The sequence below is a fragment of the Podarcis vaucheri genome, assembly GCF_965113315.1.
Source record: "Podarcis vaucheri genome assembly, chromosome: 13".
In the NCBI taxonomy this organism is placed as follows: domain Eukaryota; kingdom Metazoa; phylum Chordata; class Lepidosauria; order Squamata; family Lacertidae; genus Podarcis; species Podarcis vaucheri.
The window spans coordinates 3,558,374-3,572,959 of record NC_138751.1 but is presented as its reverse complement, the minus strand read 5'-3'; the positions used below and the strand labels follow the sequence as shown (position 1 = coordinate 3,572,959).

At 50.3% G+C, this 14,586-nt stretch overlaps 2 protein-coding genes across 4 annotated transcripts in view; one reads left to right on the top strand and one right to left on the bottom strand.

Moving 5' to 3' along the window:
* Window positions 1–3,840, top strand: part of TNK1 (tyrosine kinase non receptor 1) — a 39,994-nt gene extending 36,154 nt beyond the window's left edge. Inside the window, exon 14 of the mRNA XM_082197640.1 lies at window positions 1,200–3,840. Within this exon, the coding sequence (XP_082053766.1) occupies window positions 1,200–1,322 (123 nt within the window). The 3' untranslated portion in view covers window positions 1,323–3,840. The remainder of the gene's footprint in view (window positions 1–1,199) is intronic.
* A 3,907-nt stretch (window positions 3,841–7,747) lies between these two features.
* The window catches only part of PLSCR3 (phospholipid scramblase 3), a 38,647-nt gene continuing 31,808 nt past the window's right edge, over window positions 7,748–14,586 (bottom strand). For all 3 annotated transcript variants that reach the window (XM_082197852.1, XM_082197851.1, XM_082197853.1), the window contains exon 8: window positions 7,748–10,636. In XM_082197852.1, the coding sequence (XP_082053978.1) occupies window positions 10,574–10,636 (63 nt within the window). In that variant the 3' untranslated portion in view covers window positions 7,748–10,573. The remainder of the gene's footprint in view (window positions 10,637–14,586) is intronic.

The following is a 14,586-nucleotide window of genomic DNA, read 5'->3' as shown; positions in this document are numbered from 1 at the left end:
AGGTTGGATCTTCTTGCAGTCCATGGGACTCTCCAGAGTCTCCTCCAGCACCAGAATTCAAAAGCATCCATTCTTCGGCGATCAGCCTTCTTTAGGGTCCAGCTCTCACTTCCATACATCGTTATGAACAGCTCTTACTATCAGAAAATTCTTCCTGCTTTTGAGTCACAATCTCCTTCCTTGTTCCTTCTATTATTCATTCCTTCTACCGTTCGTTTATTTATTTTGTGAAATTTATATGCTGCTTGATTGTAGAGAAAAGGATAGAAGAACCAAAGTGATCACTAAGGGAAATCAAGAGCACCATTTTAAGACTGTTGGAAGGTTAAAAGTAACAATAGGCTAAAAAAAAATTAAAACTTTCTCAGCATCTAAGCTTTTCTGAACCAAAAATGTTTTTAGCAGGTGCCGAAAGAGCACAGCAAAGACGCTTGCCTGGTGTCAACAGGCAGGGAGTTCCATAGTTGTGCACTATAAGAACGATTTCTTGCAAATGTGGAACGGGTATTTCATAGGATTGTAGGACACCAAAGGTCATCCAGTCCCAACCCCCTGCCGTGGAAGAAAATCCTGCCCACAGCCATCCCAGAGTGGGTTCTGTTACGATATAGAAGCAATGTGGCCGCGAGCTGGTAGCTTGAAAGCAAAACATAATGGGAATGTTGGGACTGTTCCGTGGGAAACAGAGGGACGGTCTTTTCACAGTGCGAAGCACCGGAATTAGCTCAGAGTGTAATATGAGCTGTACAGGAAGTACAGGAGGAGTTTCTCTCTCTGCTGTTGGGAGTTTGAAGAGAGCAGACGTGTTTTCTGTAACGCTGCAAAGACAGAAATAAAGGCATGTAAATACGTTTCTGTCTATCTCTTTCCCCTGCCCGGGGGGGGGGGCAGGAAAGAGGGTGTGTGTTCTTCTCACGCTGAGAAGGATCGCCTATCGCGACCTAGCCTGTATCCTGCCGGGGAATGCAGACAGGGAGGTCAACCGGAGATCAAGCCGGGTGCCTGGGGAGTGGCAAGTTTCTCCTGATAAAGGCTTGATTCCCAACATGTTCGAACCACCAACCTTCTGCTTAACAGACCAATGCACCAACCCCTTGTGCCGAGTGTCAGTTCTGCAGATCAGAAGAGGCCCAATAGCTGCCCCCAGAAACCCTTTCCAGTCTCGGGTCCCTCTGACGCGGTCTCCTTCTGTTCCGCAGGTAAACCAGCTCTTCCACTTGAGCTCTCACTCCCGGGAAGAGTGCCGGTGGATCCTGGAGAAACACCGCTGGAACCTGGCCATGGCGTCACGCTATGTGCTCAGCAGGGGCCTGCGGACCTGACCTGCGCTTTGCGGAAGATGGGGGTGTGTGAAATCCTTCAGAGACAGAACGAAAAGGCGCCTCCGTTTGACGTCTTCCAAGCAGCAAAGCTTGTCGTAAACACAAAGCGAGGCGAACACATCTCCCTTAGGCGGCGAATCTTCGCTGACCCGCCGTGGGGCTTTGGGGGATTCTGCGAGACCTCCGGCAATCCTGCCCCCTGGCTCTCATGCGGCTTCTACCAACCTGGTGCCCTCAGCAGAACTCAGAAGTGCAAGGGGCCTTTATGCGAGGCCTAGAAGGGCGTGCTGGATCCGACCCATGGCCCACCCAGTTCATCATCCTGTTCTCCCAGTCGCCAACCAGCTGCCCCACTGGAAAGCCTGCCAGCAAGATCACGCCTAGGCCCTTTCTCAGATGTCGCAGTAATAATACAGTCGTACCTCAGAAGTCGAGCGGAATCCGTTCCGGAAGTCCGTTTGACTTCCAAAACGTTCGGAAACCAAGGCGCGGCTTCCGATTGGCTGCAGGAAGCTCCTGCAGCCAATCGGAAGCTGCGTCGGACGTTCTGGTTCCAAAGAACGTTCGCAAAACAGAACACCCGCTGCCGGGTTTGCGTTGTTCGTGAGCCAAAACGTTCGAGTTGCAAGGCGTTCAGGATCCGAGGTACGACTGTACAGATAAAACCCATAAATACGGAGAGAGAAAGGAGACAAATGACGACAACAATAATTTGTTAGATCTACTATTTTCTGTGCAAATGATTTGGGGTGCTCCAATGTTCCCTTTCCAGTTGACTTAGATTTCATTGAAGTTCCGTCATAGGTAACATAACCTGCCCTCTGTGCTCTCGAAACCAGGCCCTTCTTACCCATAGAGGCGAGTGGCGCGGGGCGGCGGGGCGCCAAGTTCTGGAGGGCGCCAGGCGAGAGTCCGGGGAACACCGAACGAGTGCGCTGAGCGCGCGAGGGTGTGTGCGCTGCTCCCGCCAGCTCGGTTTTTCCCCTTTTAGTCTGCATGTGCAGAATTCTGTGGGGCACCAGAAGGCTAAAAGGGAAAAAAATGAGCAGACACCCATCAGGAGTGGTGCATGCGCCCTCGCTCACTTGGCGCAGGCCCGTTTGCTCAGTGTGCTGCCTGCCGTGGTGCCGCGTCTAGCCTCCGCCTCTTCCCCGCGGGAGGAGCCGCCCTCCAGCTGCTGCCCGCCTCCTCCAGCCCTAAAAAAAGGTCAACTCTGGGAAAGGGGGCGATAGAGGGATCTTTGCACCACTGCTGGATATGTTTAAGACGGCCAATGCTTGAAACTGAAGCACCTTCCTGTTCCTAAATACTTAACTTTGGAGCGTAAAGAACAACTCCCCCTTCTCCAGAATGACCCACCCTATTAATCGGCCCCAATCAGCCCAAAGGGTGAGATGATTTATTCTCAGTAGCTAAAATTGCTCCCCTTGCCTCCAGATCATACCACCTCCGCTAGGGCTCCCCCACTGGCCTCATCCGAATGACGCTGGACCTGGTGCAAGGCAGCTAACCATGTTGGAGAACGGCTGCTCCAATTCATCCATTTTGTCGACTTTGCGACGGGGTTGGACTAGATGACCCTTGGGTCCCTTCCAACTGTTTAACTCCATAATTCCGCCCACAGCAGAGAGGCGTTTGTGACTTTTCTGTCTGTCTCCCTCTCTCTCCTCGTTTTCCATTAAGAAAAGGCAGGTGAAAGGATCCCCACCCAATGTTCCTTTAGTGTTAAAGGACCCCTTTTTTTTAAGGTTCTGCTCTCGCTGAGAAGGCTAAACTCGCATCATGACCTGGAGTTCTGCATCACTGCAAACCCTGCAAAAATAAAAATCCTATAGAAAGCAAGCAGCGCTGGAGGTGGAACGGAAAGGAGATTGTTAGCTGCTTTGAGACTCCTTAGGGTAGTGATAAAGCGGGGTATCAAATCCAAATTCCTCCCTCCTTCCCTCTGCATTTGAATTTGCAACGCTACGCACATTTCCTCCAACACAACAGATATTACCTCTAAGTCAGTGGTTCCCAAATTTCCCCTTCTCCCTACGGACCACTTGAAAATTGCCGAGGGCTTCAGCGAAGCCTTCAGTCGTCCTTTCTGCCTCTTGTAGGAATCGCAACGCACTGTTCTGGATGATGTACGGTTTTTAATTGTACTTTTATTGCTTTGTTTATGTCTTACACTGTGCTTTGCGGCGCTGCAATTTAAGTTCCGCAGCGACACAGTATTTCTCGCTGCTTCCCCTCGCTGTCTTTTGGGCTGATAATTCTCTCCTTACACGTGGCCTCTCCCTCTGAGTAAACCCATCTGGACTGTGCTGCTAATGTTCTGCATTTGCAGGGAGGAACAGACCCAACAGAAGATCCGTCCTTCCAGTCCAAAATGACAGAGGAGTCCGACAGACAGCAGTCATCATATTACATATCCCCCTCTCCACACTTTTCCGTCTAACTTGAAGGTGTATAATGTGTGTGTCGCATTTGTAAATATGGTGTAAATGAGTGAATAAATGAGATACTGTGTAAATATTGCCGCCCAGGTAGTTCGTGTGTGATGGTGCAACAGGGTTTATTGGGGGGGGGCGTTTTGCTGAGGCTGCTTGGGGTGGTGATGTCACCGGGGGAAGTCTGTGGTGATGTCATGGCGGTAGCACTTGGAGACGGAGGTTAATTGGGAGACCGGAATGAAGAGGGTCTGAACAACTCAGACAGTTCACGGGTGGGCAACCTGAGGCCCGGGGGCCGGATCCGGCCCAATCGCCTTCTCAATCCAGTCCGTGGACAGTCCGGGAATCAGTGTGTTTTTACATGAGTAGAATGTGTCCTTTTATTTAAAATGCATCTCTGGGTTATTTGTGGGGCATAGGAATTCATTCACACACCCCCCAAATATAGTCCGGCCCCCCACATGGTCTGAGGGATTGTGGACTGGCCCACGGCTGAAATAGGTTGCCGACCCCTGGGCTATTATTTGGCTTTGAGCACCTGCATTTATTTGATATATGAGAAATCCAACTTAGAAGCACTGATATGGAGTTGTTGTTTTTTTGAGGGGTGTTTTACCAATTTTTTTTGGGGGGGGGGCAGTGCCACGCATGCATGCACCAAGTCAGTGTGGACATGTTTAAAATCCTGAGGTCTTAGTAGGCCACGAGCTTGATGCGAGTCCACAGTGTGATACAGCAGCAAAAAAGGCTACTGCAATTCTAGACTGCATCAACAGCAGTCTCGTGTCCAGACCAAGGGAAGTTATGGTACTGCTCTGTTCTGCCTTGGCCAGACCACACCTGTATACAGTGGCACCTTGGTTCTCAAACTTAATCCATTCCGTCCGTTCCAAACCCAAAGCGTTCCAAAACCAAGGCACTCTTTCCCATAGAAAGCAATGCAAAACGGATCAATCCATTCCAGACTTTTAAAAACAACCCCTAAAACAGCAATTTAACATGAAGTTTACTCCCTAACGTGACGGGTCGCGGGTGGCGCTGTGGGTTAAACCACAGAGCCTAGGACTTGCCAATCAAGAGGTCGGCGGTTTGAATCCCCGCGACGGGCTGAGCTCCCATTGCTTGGTCCCTGCTCCTGCCCACCTAGCAGTTCAAAAGCACGTCAAAGTGCAAGTAGATAAAGAGGTACGGCTCCGGCGGGAAGGTAAACGGCGTTTCCATACGCTGCTCTGGTTCGCAAGAAGCGGCTTAGTCATGCTGGCCACATGACCCGGAAAAACGCCGGCTCCCTTGGCCAGTAAAGTGAGATGAGCGCAGGAACCCCAGAGTCGGTCATGACAACCTAATGGTCAGGGGTCCCTTTACCTTTACCTTTACTCCCAGAAGCACACTGCAATCTCTTTACGTTTCTTCCCCAACCACGACGACGATGTTCTTCTCCTCATCCACCTGGTCAGTGCTGATTTCCCAAGTCCCAGCCCAACGCTCTAACAACTACACCTCACTGCCTTCCTAGAGTCCTCCTGCTCTGGGGCAGCTCTATAAAATTAAGTAGGTAAATCAATTTGGGGAAACCAAAATGTCCCTTAGAGAAGGCTTTAGATTTGTAACTGGCTGACTGACCGAACCCAAAGGGTGCTCATCAATGGTTCCTCTTCATCCTGGAGAAGAGTGACTAGTGGGGTGCCACAGGGTTCTGTCTTGGGCCCGGTCTTATTCAACATCTTTATCAGCGACTTGGATGATGGACTCAAGGGCATCCTGACCAAATTTGCAGATGACACCAAACTGGGAGGGGTGGCTAACACCCCAGAGGACAGGATCACACTTCAAAACGACCTTGACAGATTAGAGAACTGGGCCAAAACAAACAAGATGAATTTTAACAGGGAGAAATGTAAAGTATTGCACTTGGGCAAAAAAAAAAATGAGAGGCGCAAATACAAGATGGGGGACACCTGGCTTGAGAGCAGGACATGTGAAAAGGATCTAGGAGTCTTGGTTGACCACAAACTTGACATGAGCCAACAGTGTGATGCGGCAGCTAAAAAAGCCAATGCAATTCTGGGATGCATCAATAGGAGTATAGCATCTAGATCAAGGGAAGTAATAGTGCCACTGCATTCTGCTCTGGTCAGACCTCACCTGGAGTACTGTGTCCAGTTCTGGGCACCACAGTTCAAGAAGGACACTGACCAACTGGAACGTGTCCAGAGGAGGGCAACCAAAATGGTCCAAGGCCTGGAAACGATGCCTTATGAGGAACGGCTAAGGGAGCTGGGCATGTTTAGCCTGGAGAAGAGGAGGTTAAGGGGGGATATGATAGCCATGTTCAAATATAGAAAAGGATGTCACATAGAGGAGGGAAAAAGGTTGTTTTCTGCTGCTCCGGAGAAGCGGACACGGAGCAATGGATCCAAACTACAAGAAAGAAGATTCCACCTAAACATTAGGAAGAACTTCCTGACAGTAAGAGCTGTTTGACAGTGGAATTTGCTGCCAAAGAGTGTGGTGGAGTCTCCTACTTTGGAGGTCTTTAAGCAGAGGCTTGACAACCCTATGTCAGGAGTGCTCTGGTGGTGTTTCCTGCTTGGCAGGGGGTTGGACTCGATGGCCCTTGTGGTCTCTTCCAACTCTAGGATTCTATGATTCTATAAGGCTCTGAATATTTTCTTTGAAGCTTGATTTTGTTTTATTCTGCACTGTTTCATTCGATGTAAACCGCTTTGATATTCTTTTAAAATATAAAGCAGTATGGAATTGAAATGAACAGTAATGATAATAAATTCCACTGGGGGAGGGGAAAAAAGATTCGTAGACCCTCCATTGTGGTGACCCGCAAACCAGATTTAAGACAATTAGCTTTTATAGTTGCGTTTCGAACAGAGGTCTGGGGGAGACGAAATTGGATGGGGGTTGGACTGGATGATAATAAATAAATAAATAAATAAATAAATAAATAAATAACCCCACCCATTTGGCTGAGTTTCCAGAGCCACTCTGGGTGGCTTCCAATCAAGTGTTAAAAACACCACAGCATTAAATATTAAAAGCTTCCCTAAACAGGGCTGCCTTCAGATGTCTTTTAAAGAGAAGATAGCTGCTTATTTCTTTGACATTTGGTGGGAGGGTGTTCCACAGGGCGGGCGCCACCACTGAGAAGGCCCTCTGCCTGGTTCCCTGCAACCTCACTTCTCACAGGGAGGAAACCACCAGAAGGCCCTCGGAGCTGGACCTCAGTGTCCGGGCTGAACGATGGGGGTGGAGACGCTCCTTCAGGTCTCCTGGGCCTTTGAGGCCATTTAGGGCTTTCAAGGTCAACACCAACACTTTGAATTGTGCTCGGAAATGTCCTGGGAGCCAATGTAGGTCTTTTAGGACCAGTGCTATGTGGTCTTGGCGGCCACTCCCAGTCACCAGTCTGGCTACCGCATTGTGGATTACCGGTAATTCCAGTTTCCGGGTCGCTTTCAACGGCAGCCCCACGTAGAACGCATTGCAGTAGTCCAAGGGGGAGATAACTAGAGCATGCACCACTCTGGCGAGACAGACTGTGGGCAGGGAGGGTCTCATCCTGCGTACCAGATGGAGCTGGGAGACATCTGCCCTGGACACAGAACTGACCTGCACCTCCATGGACAGCGGTGAGTCCAGAATGACTCCCAGGCTGCGCACCTGGTCCTTCAGGGGCACAGTTGCCCCATTCAGGACCAGGGAGTCCCCCACACCTGCCCGCCTCCCATACTTCTGTCTTGTCAGGATTCAGCCTCAATCTGTTAGCCGCCATCCATCCTCCAACCGCCTCCAGACACTCACACAGGACCTTCACTGGTTCTGATTTGAAACAGAGGTAGAGCTGGGTCTCATCCGCATACTGGATTACCCTTGGGATCCCTTTCCAAATCTACAATTCCAAGAACTCTGCTGGGCGTCGGGAGAAGAGTGGTCGAGGCGACGGGAGAAAAGTTACAAGGCGACACAAAGGACTGCAGAACAACTACATACATTTATTCTTTGGTTTGCTGCGGAGGAACAGAAGGTGTGGTCAAGGAAACAAGGCACTCGCCTCTCTTGCAGCTCCCCCCCCCCCCGGAGGAACCGCTCCTTCTACAATCCCGTTCACCTGTCCGGCTAAACACCAGCTCCGAAGACGGCAACCATGGCCAGGTTGATGAGATGCGAGCCAAGTTGTCCAGCCGTTTCCTTTGGCCAACAGTCAATTGTCCTGCTGCTCGCCTCGACCTCTCCAAAGTTTTAACAGCTTGGCGGTGGCTGGATTTCGTCACGTGCAACCCCCCGACATCGTGCAAATCGCCTCCCTCTCCTCCGCAGCCTCCGTCCTCGTGAGCCGCCGCTGTCAACTCAAAACTCGAAAGGCTTCGACTTTTACCCTCTTTGTTTTCTTTTGGCGCAGTGGGGGTGTGTGTGTGAGGAGGGTCTAAAATACCCCCATCCGTTTCCTCTCTCTATTCCCCCTCCCGTGCCCCAAACCCACCGCAAGACACCAGAGGTGTAAACATTTAAATATATATATATATATAAGACACAAAGAACGTTAAGTGATATTATGCAAGCGTTGGGTTTTCTCGGCATACGGGAGGTGCTGCTGCAAACCCGACGTTAGAGGGGGACAACAAAAAACCCCCATTCCTTTTTTATTTTTTAAAAAAGGATAGATAGGGGCGTTCCCGGGTTTAGTGGTTAAGGCAATGTGGCGTGGATGACCAGTGTGCAGATCTGTGAAGTGGTTTGATATCTCGGTTTGGAGACCAGAGGCTTTGGCAGAAGCCCAGAAGAGATTAAATGGGGCTCGGGGCCTAGTTCTGACAGTGAGCCCCCCCCCAGAAGAAAAAAATGTACAAGGGAGGTTTGGGCAGGAGCTGAACGATCCAACATCCACGCTCTCTTGCGCTTTCTCTCACGGCACAACAACAAAGCCTGTTTTCTTAACGTCATTTTTTCCTTCCATCTCTCTATTTCTCTCTCTCTCACACACACAAAGAAACGCACTCATGCTCTGTCCCACTCATTCTGTCAGAGCACACTGCGCCACTGCGCAATGGGCATTTTGAGGCGCCCACAACCATATTTCAAATTTTCCAAATGGGCCCTCGGGTCCAAAGAACGCTGGGGACTCCTGTCCTAAACCAACGAAGGCTACTTTCGAAACCAAACGCCGAGCGAAAACAACCAGAAATGGAGCAGAATTCGGGACTGCGGCCCTCGCTCACCTTGCGCATCATGCGTCGCAGAAATGGGACGCAAGACTCGCGCAGCAGCAACTATGGAACTCCCTCCCGCAGGGATGGCCGCCAACCCAGACAACTCTAAAAGAGGATTTGACACCTGCACGGAGGAGGCGAAGGCTATCTGGTCACAACGGCTATGCCTCCGCGGTCGGAAGCAGCCATGCGCCCGAATACCAGTTGCTGGAATCCACAGGTGGGGAAAGGGCTTGTGTTTGAATCCTGATGGTGGCTCCCCATAATGGGCATCCGGTTGGCCGCTGTGAGAACGGATTGCTGATCCAGATGGATCCTGACCCAGAGGGCTCTTAACTTTTTATTGAATGTTGACGGCCTGGCTACAGCTCATCATTGCGACGCCTGGAATCTCCCACGCCCAAAATCGCCTCTTTTTTCATTATTGAAAAAGGCCGGCTAATGTTTTTTCGCGCATCCAAGCGTCGTTGCTGGTTTCTGTGTTTCCAGAAAGGAACATCTCATTTCTCTTCCTGTCCCTGCGCCCTCCTTCCTATTGTCTAGGTCGGGAAATTGAAACCTGACCCCACAGCCTCTCTAAGCAACCTTAATTAAATCCAGCTCTCTGCCGTTGCAGAAACGAGACGCTGGCCTGATGGAAGAGACCTGAGAGACTCCAAGCCTGGCTCCCCACATTTTAAGGCTCGGTGCGCCGAAAACGGCAGAAAACCTTGTGCGCAGCAACAGCCGTAGCGATAGCCGCCTCCTCGCGTTCAAGGATGGACTACTCCCTCGAAGGCCCAATCACTTTTGGCACCTCAAAACGCAGGGATAAAAACCACAGCCTGCCGGAAGGCTTTGGTCCCAATCCAGACCCTGCCAAAGAAAACGTCGATTCAGCCCCACACACGGCCTTCGCAAGACACCCAAACCTTTCGCCAGAAATTATAAGCACCTAAACACCTCCTGCTGGGTCAGGCCAAAGGTCTTTCTAACCAGCATCCTGGTCTCGACTACAGCCAACCAGATGCCCACCACGAGAAGCCCCAAAGCAGGATCAGACCACAAAGGCCGCTCTCCCCTCGCGCGGCTTCAGAAACAGGTATGGAGAAGCATTGCTGTGTGAATTTGCCTAATATTTTTTTTAAAGCCATCTAGGTTAGCGGCCATCGCCGCTTCCTGTGGCAATGAGTTCCACAGGTTAATGGTGCGCCGCGTGAAGGAGGACTTGGGGTTGGGCTGGATGACCCTCGGGTGTCCCTTTAAACCGTACAAGTCTATGAACTCTGTGAGTAACAACCATCGGTGTGGGGTTGGGGGCCTCGGGCAGAAAGCAATACCCTGGGCCGCCCAAATCTTCCTCAAGCTGTTACGGAAACAAGTCACTGCAGAGAAGGAACCTAGGACATTTTAAATTTTTTCTCGTTTTTCCTTCTGTGTGGGTTCGAACAATGCGAGGGGCCGTGTGCCTAACTCAGGGACGCTATACCGTCGCTCTTCCTTGCACAAACACACACACACACACAAACACACAACCCGCTCCCCCGCTGTCATGTCAGAACTGGGAAAAGGGTCCATCGAGAAAAGAGGAAATCCTGGTTTTGAGAAGGTTCTAGCTTGTGATCACCGAACTCCTCTGTCCGACTTCCCCCGTCTTTTCAAAAAACATGAAATCCTGCAGAGAGAGGAGAGGAAAAATCAGCGGTAAAGTAACACAATTTATTTATTCATTTATGATGGTGCGATTTATTGTCGGTGGATATTATGTTCTGCAGACACACCCCAACTCAGGTATCCGGATAGATCAGCTCCCCGCCAGATGTTTTGGACCACCGTATTTTTCGCTACGCACCTGACCATAAGACGCACCTAGTTTTTAGAGGGGGAATGCAAGGAGAAAAATATTCTGAATCTCAGAAGCCAGAACAGCAAGAGGGATCGCTGCGCAGTGAAAGCAGCAATCCCTCTTGCTGTTCTGGCTTCTGGGATAGCTGCGCAGCCTGCATTCGCTCCATAAGACGCACACACATTTCCCCTTACTTTTTAGGAGGGAAAAAGTGAGTCTTACAGAGCAAAAAATACGGTACATTGGCACCTCCAAACGCCATGGCCGAGTTGTGATCCAAAACAGCTGGAAGGAGTGGCTTGGGAAGCCCAGCCAGATGGGCGAGGTATAAATAATAAATTATTATTATTATTATTATTATTATTATTATTATTAGGCAGCTGATTGGTGAAGAGAGCAAGCGCCATGATAGTAAGACGACAGGATGCGCTTCTGACAGACTTTGTACTGGATCACACCTGTATCTGCTCTATATGCTGCTGTTTAAATTTTATTCTTCTTATTGATATATTATTGATCGATATCTCTCTCTCTCTCTCTTAATTTTTATGGTTTTATTGTGTGGTTTCTTGTTTTATTGCAGCAAACCACTTTGATTTTATACACAAACACACACAGAGTTGTAGCTTGGTTGTCAAACGCCTTGGTACTGGTATGTTTCGGCTCCCGAACGATCAAAACTGGGAAGTGTGTGTTCTGGTTTCCAACCTTTTTTAAGAAGCCGAACGTCCGACGGGGCTTCCACGGCTTCCGATTGGCTGCAGGACCTTCCTGCAGCCAATCAGAAGCCACGCTGTGGCTTCCGAACATTTTGGAAGTCAAACGGACTTCCGGAGTGGATTCTGTTCGGCTTCTGAGGTACTACTGTACATTGGTACCTCAGTTTTCGAACGTAATCCGTTCCGGAAGATCGTTCGACTTCCAAAACATTTGAAAACCGAGGCGCAAAGGGTGGTCTGAAAATTCAATAGAGAAAACTGAAAAAACTTCCGAGGCACGTTCGAAAACAGAAGCACTTGCTTTCGGGTTTTTGGTGTTCGAAAACCGAAGCGTTCAACTTCCGAGGCGTTCAATAAGCAAGGTACCACTGTGTGTGTGTATATATATATATATATATATATATATATATATATATATATATGTAATATGATATAGTGGTCTATACATAATAATATCAACAACAGCAACAAGGCAGGAAAAGCGATATAAATTAAATGCAAAAACTAGGAATGATTTCCGAGGGAAGGTGGCAAGTTACTAGACCTCAAGCAACCTCCAAGTCAAACCCGTCCTCTGCGCTTACATTTCCTGGCGAAACATCCCCTCCTTCTAATTTAAAAGTTATGACATGTTCCCTGAGATGGAAGGATCTTTGTTTTGGAGGGGGTATTTTTTGGGGAAAGTTTTGTTGGGAGTTTTTCCTGTTGTTTCTGATATTAACTGATATTACTGATATTTACTGTCAGGGAACTGACATCGGAGGAAAGGGAAGTGGTAGGGCTCCCAGAGACTGGGAGAGAGTCAACAGCTAAAGCAGGGACCAGTAGGGGGAGCGCGGGGTCTCTGGAGGAGGATCTCAGTAATGCTGAGAGACACGCAGCAGCCCAGGCAGGAAGCAGAAGGGGAGAGAAAGGGGTGAGAGACACTTCGAGCGATAATAGCGGGGAGGTGTCAGAAGCAACTGCAGGGAGACCTATGCTTCGCCGGAAGCTGTCACGTCGTGAGTCCAGGAGACGCGTTTCCGTTAAGGAACTTCTTTGCTGGAAGCGCTTCCGCAGACAGCCACTGTCGGACTCTACAAGTGACTAGAGCAGACATGTCTGAGGAGCTCTGTCACACACAGAGGTTTGTGGGGTCGCACAAACTCTGAAGGGGCACTATTTTAAGCACAAGCAGCTAATCATCCCCTGATAGCAGTCCGACAGTCTCTGTACGCTGCCTGTGCAGGAGAAGGCATCATGAGCGACCCAGCAGGAGCCGGAGCCGCAGGGGGTGGAGCTGGTCCAAGCTTGGAAGACAGATACCGAGCATTGGAGGTCCAACTTGCGCTGCAGACGGCGAGGCTCGAGGAGAGGAGGGCTCAAGATGCAGACAAGAAGGGGAGAACCACTCAGTTCCCCAGAAAGGTACCAGGATTAGTGCAGAAGTTTGGGGGGGACCCCAAGGATTACCATGCCTTTAGGACTGAAATGCAATACGCCCTGAATGTGCAGTTTGATGAGTTCCCTGATGAGGAATCCCGAGTTGCTTTCGTAATTGGGCATCTTGAGAAGGGGGCGCGAGATTGGGTTCGACCCCTGATGGCAACGCACAACGATATCCTGAAGGACACTATGAAATTCTTTCGTGCAATGGATATCATGTTCTCCAGCGATATTGAGGAGGGGGGAGTGCGCAGACAGCTAATGGCTTGCAAGCAGGGAAGCAGATCTGTCCGTGAGTACTGGACTGAATTTACCATGCTGATTCACAGATTGGGGTGGGATTTATCGGCAGCACCCATTCAGATGCTATTTGAAGAAGGTCTTTCTTCAGCTGTGAAAGACGAGCTGGCCAGGAGCCCCAGGGCGGTGTCTATGGATCAGCTGACCAAATCTGCGCTGACCATTGGAGCGCGCCAGGAGGCAAGAGCCTTGGAGAGGCGGGAAGGGAGAGGGGAACGTTGGAAGGAGTTACGCATTCCAGACATTCCTGAGCCAGCTTTCCCGCCGGCAGAGCCGATGGAAATCGGAACAGCCCGCGCGCGCGCAGTTTCAAAGCCCAGTGAGGGGGTGAAGAAGGAGGGAAAGGGACCCCGGAAATGCTATCTCTGCCAACAGCCAGGCCACTTTGCCAGAGTCTGCCCCCAGAGGAAGGAATGGCAAGGGATGGTGGGAACTGTTGAGGGGGAAGAGCAGGGAGAAACTGAGCAGGTAAAAGCCAACGCCTGGTTGCCAGCAGGGCACTGCAGCCAGGCCAAAGAGCAGTGAAAGTGCCCCTTTCCCAAGTGCCAGTGCCAGAAGCTCCTCGACCTGCTCTAGTGATTGAAGTGTCGCTAGAGTTGCAAAATGGACACCCCCTAAAAATAAAGGCGCTGTTGGACTCAGGCAGCTCCTGCAATTTCATGAGCAAGGAGTTTGCGGCTGAACACCAGATACAGACTATCCCCTTAAGCAACCCCCTGCAGGTGACCACGATCGATGGCAGAGAACTGTTGGGAGGAGGCGTCAGCTTGCAGACCATCCCAATGATAATGAGGGTGGCAAGGCACACAGAACTGATAGCGTTTAATGTGGCCACCTTGGGAGGCGCTCCCATTATTTTGGGAATGAGCTGGCTAGCCCTACATGATCCGCTGGTGGGCTGGCATCAAAGAGTGGTTTCCTTCGGTTCCGCACATTGCTTAGAACACTGCAGGGGGGAAAAGGGGTCAGCAGGGGCCCAAGCCACCCTAGCGGGGACGGAAGTGATGGAGAAGGGGAAGGTGCCATCACAGTATGCTGATCTCAGCGACGTGTTCAGCGAGAAGGAAGCTGACCAACTACCCCCGCATAGGCCCTTTGATTGCCAGATCAATTTACTCCCTGGAGCACAGCTTCCTGTAGGCAGGTTGTATGCCATGTCAGACAGGGAGATGCAGGAGTTGCGAGCGTTCATTGACAAGAACCTGAAGAGAGGCTTCATCAGAGAGTCCAAGGCAGCGGGGGGTAGCCCAGTGTTTTTTGTGGATAAAAAGAACACGGACAAGCCGAGACTGGTATGTGACTTTCGGGCCCTAAATGCAGTGACAGAGCCGGTGG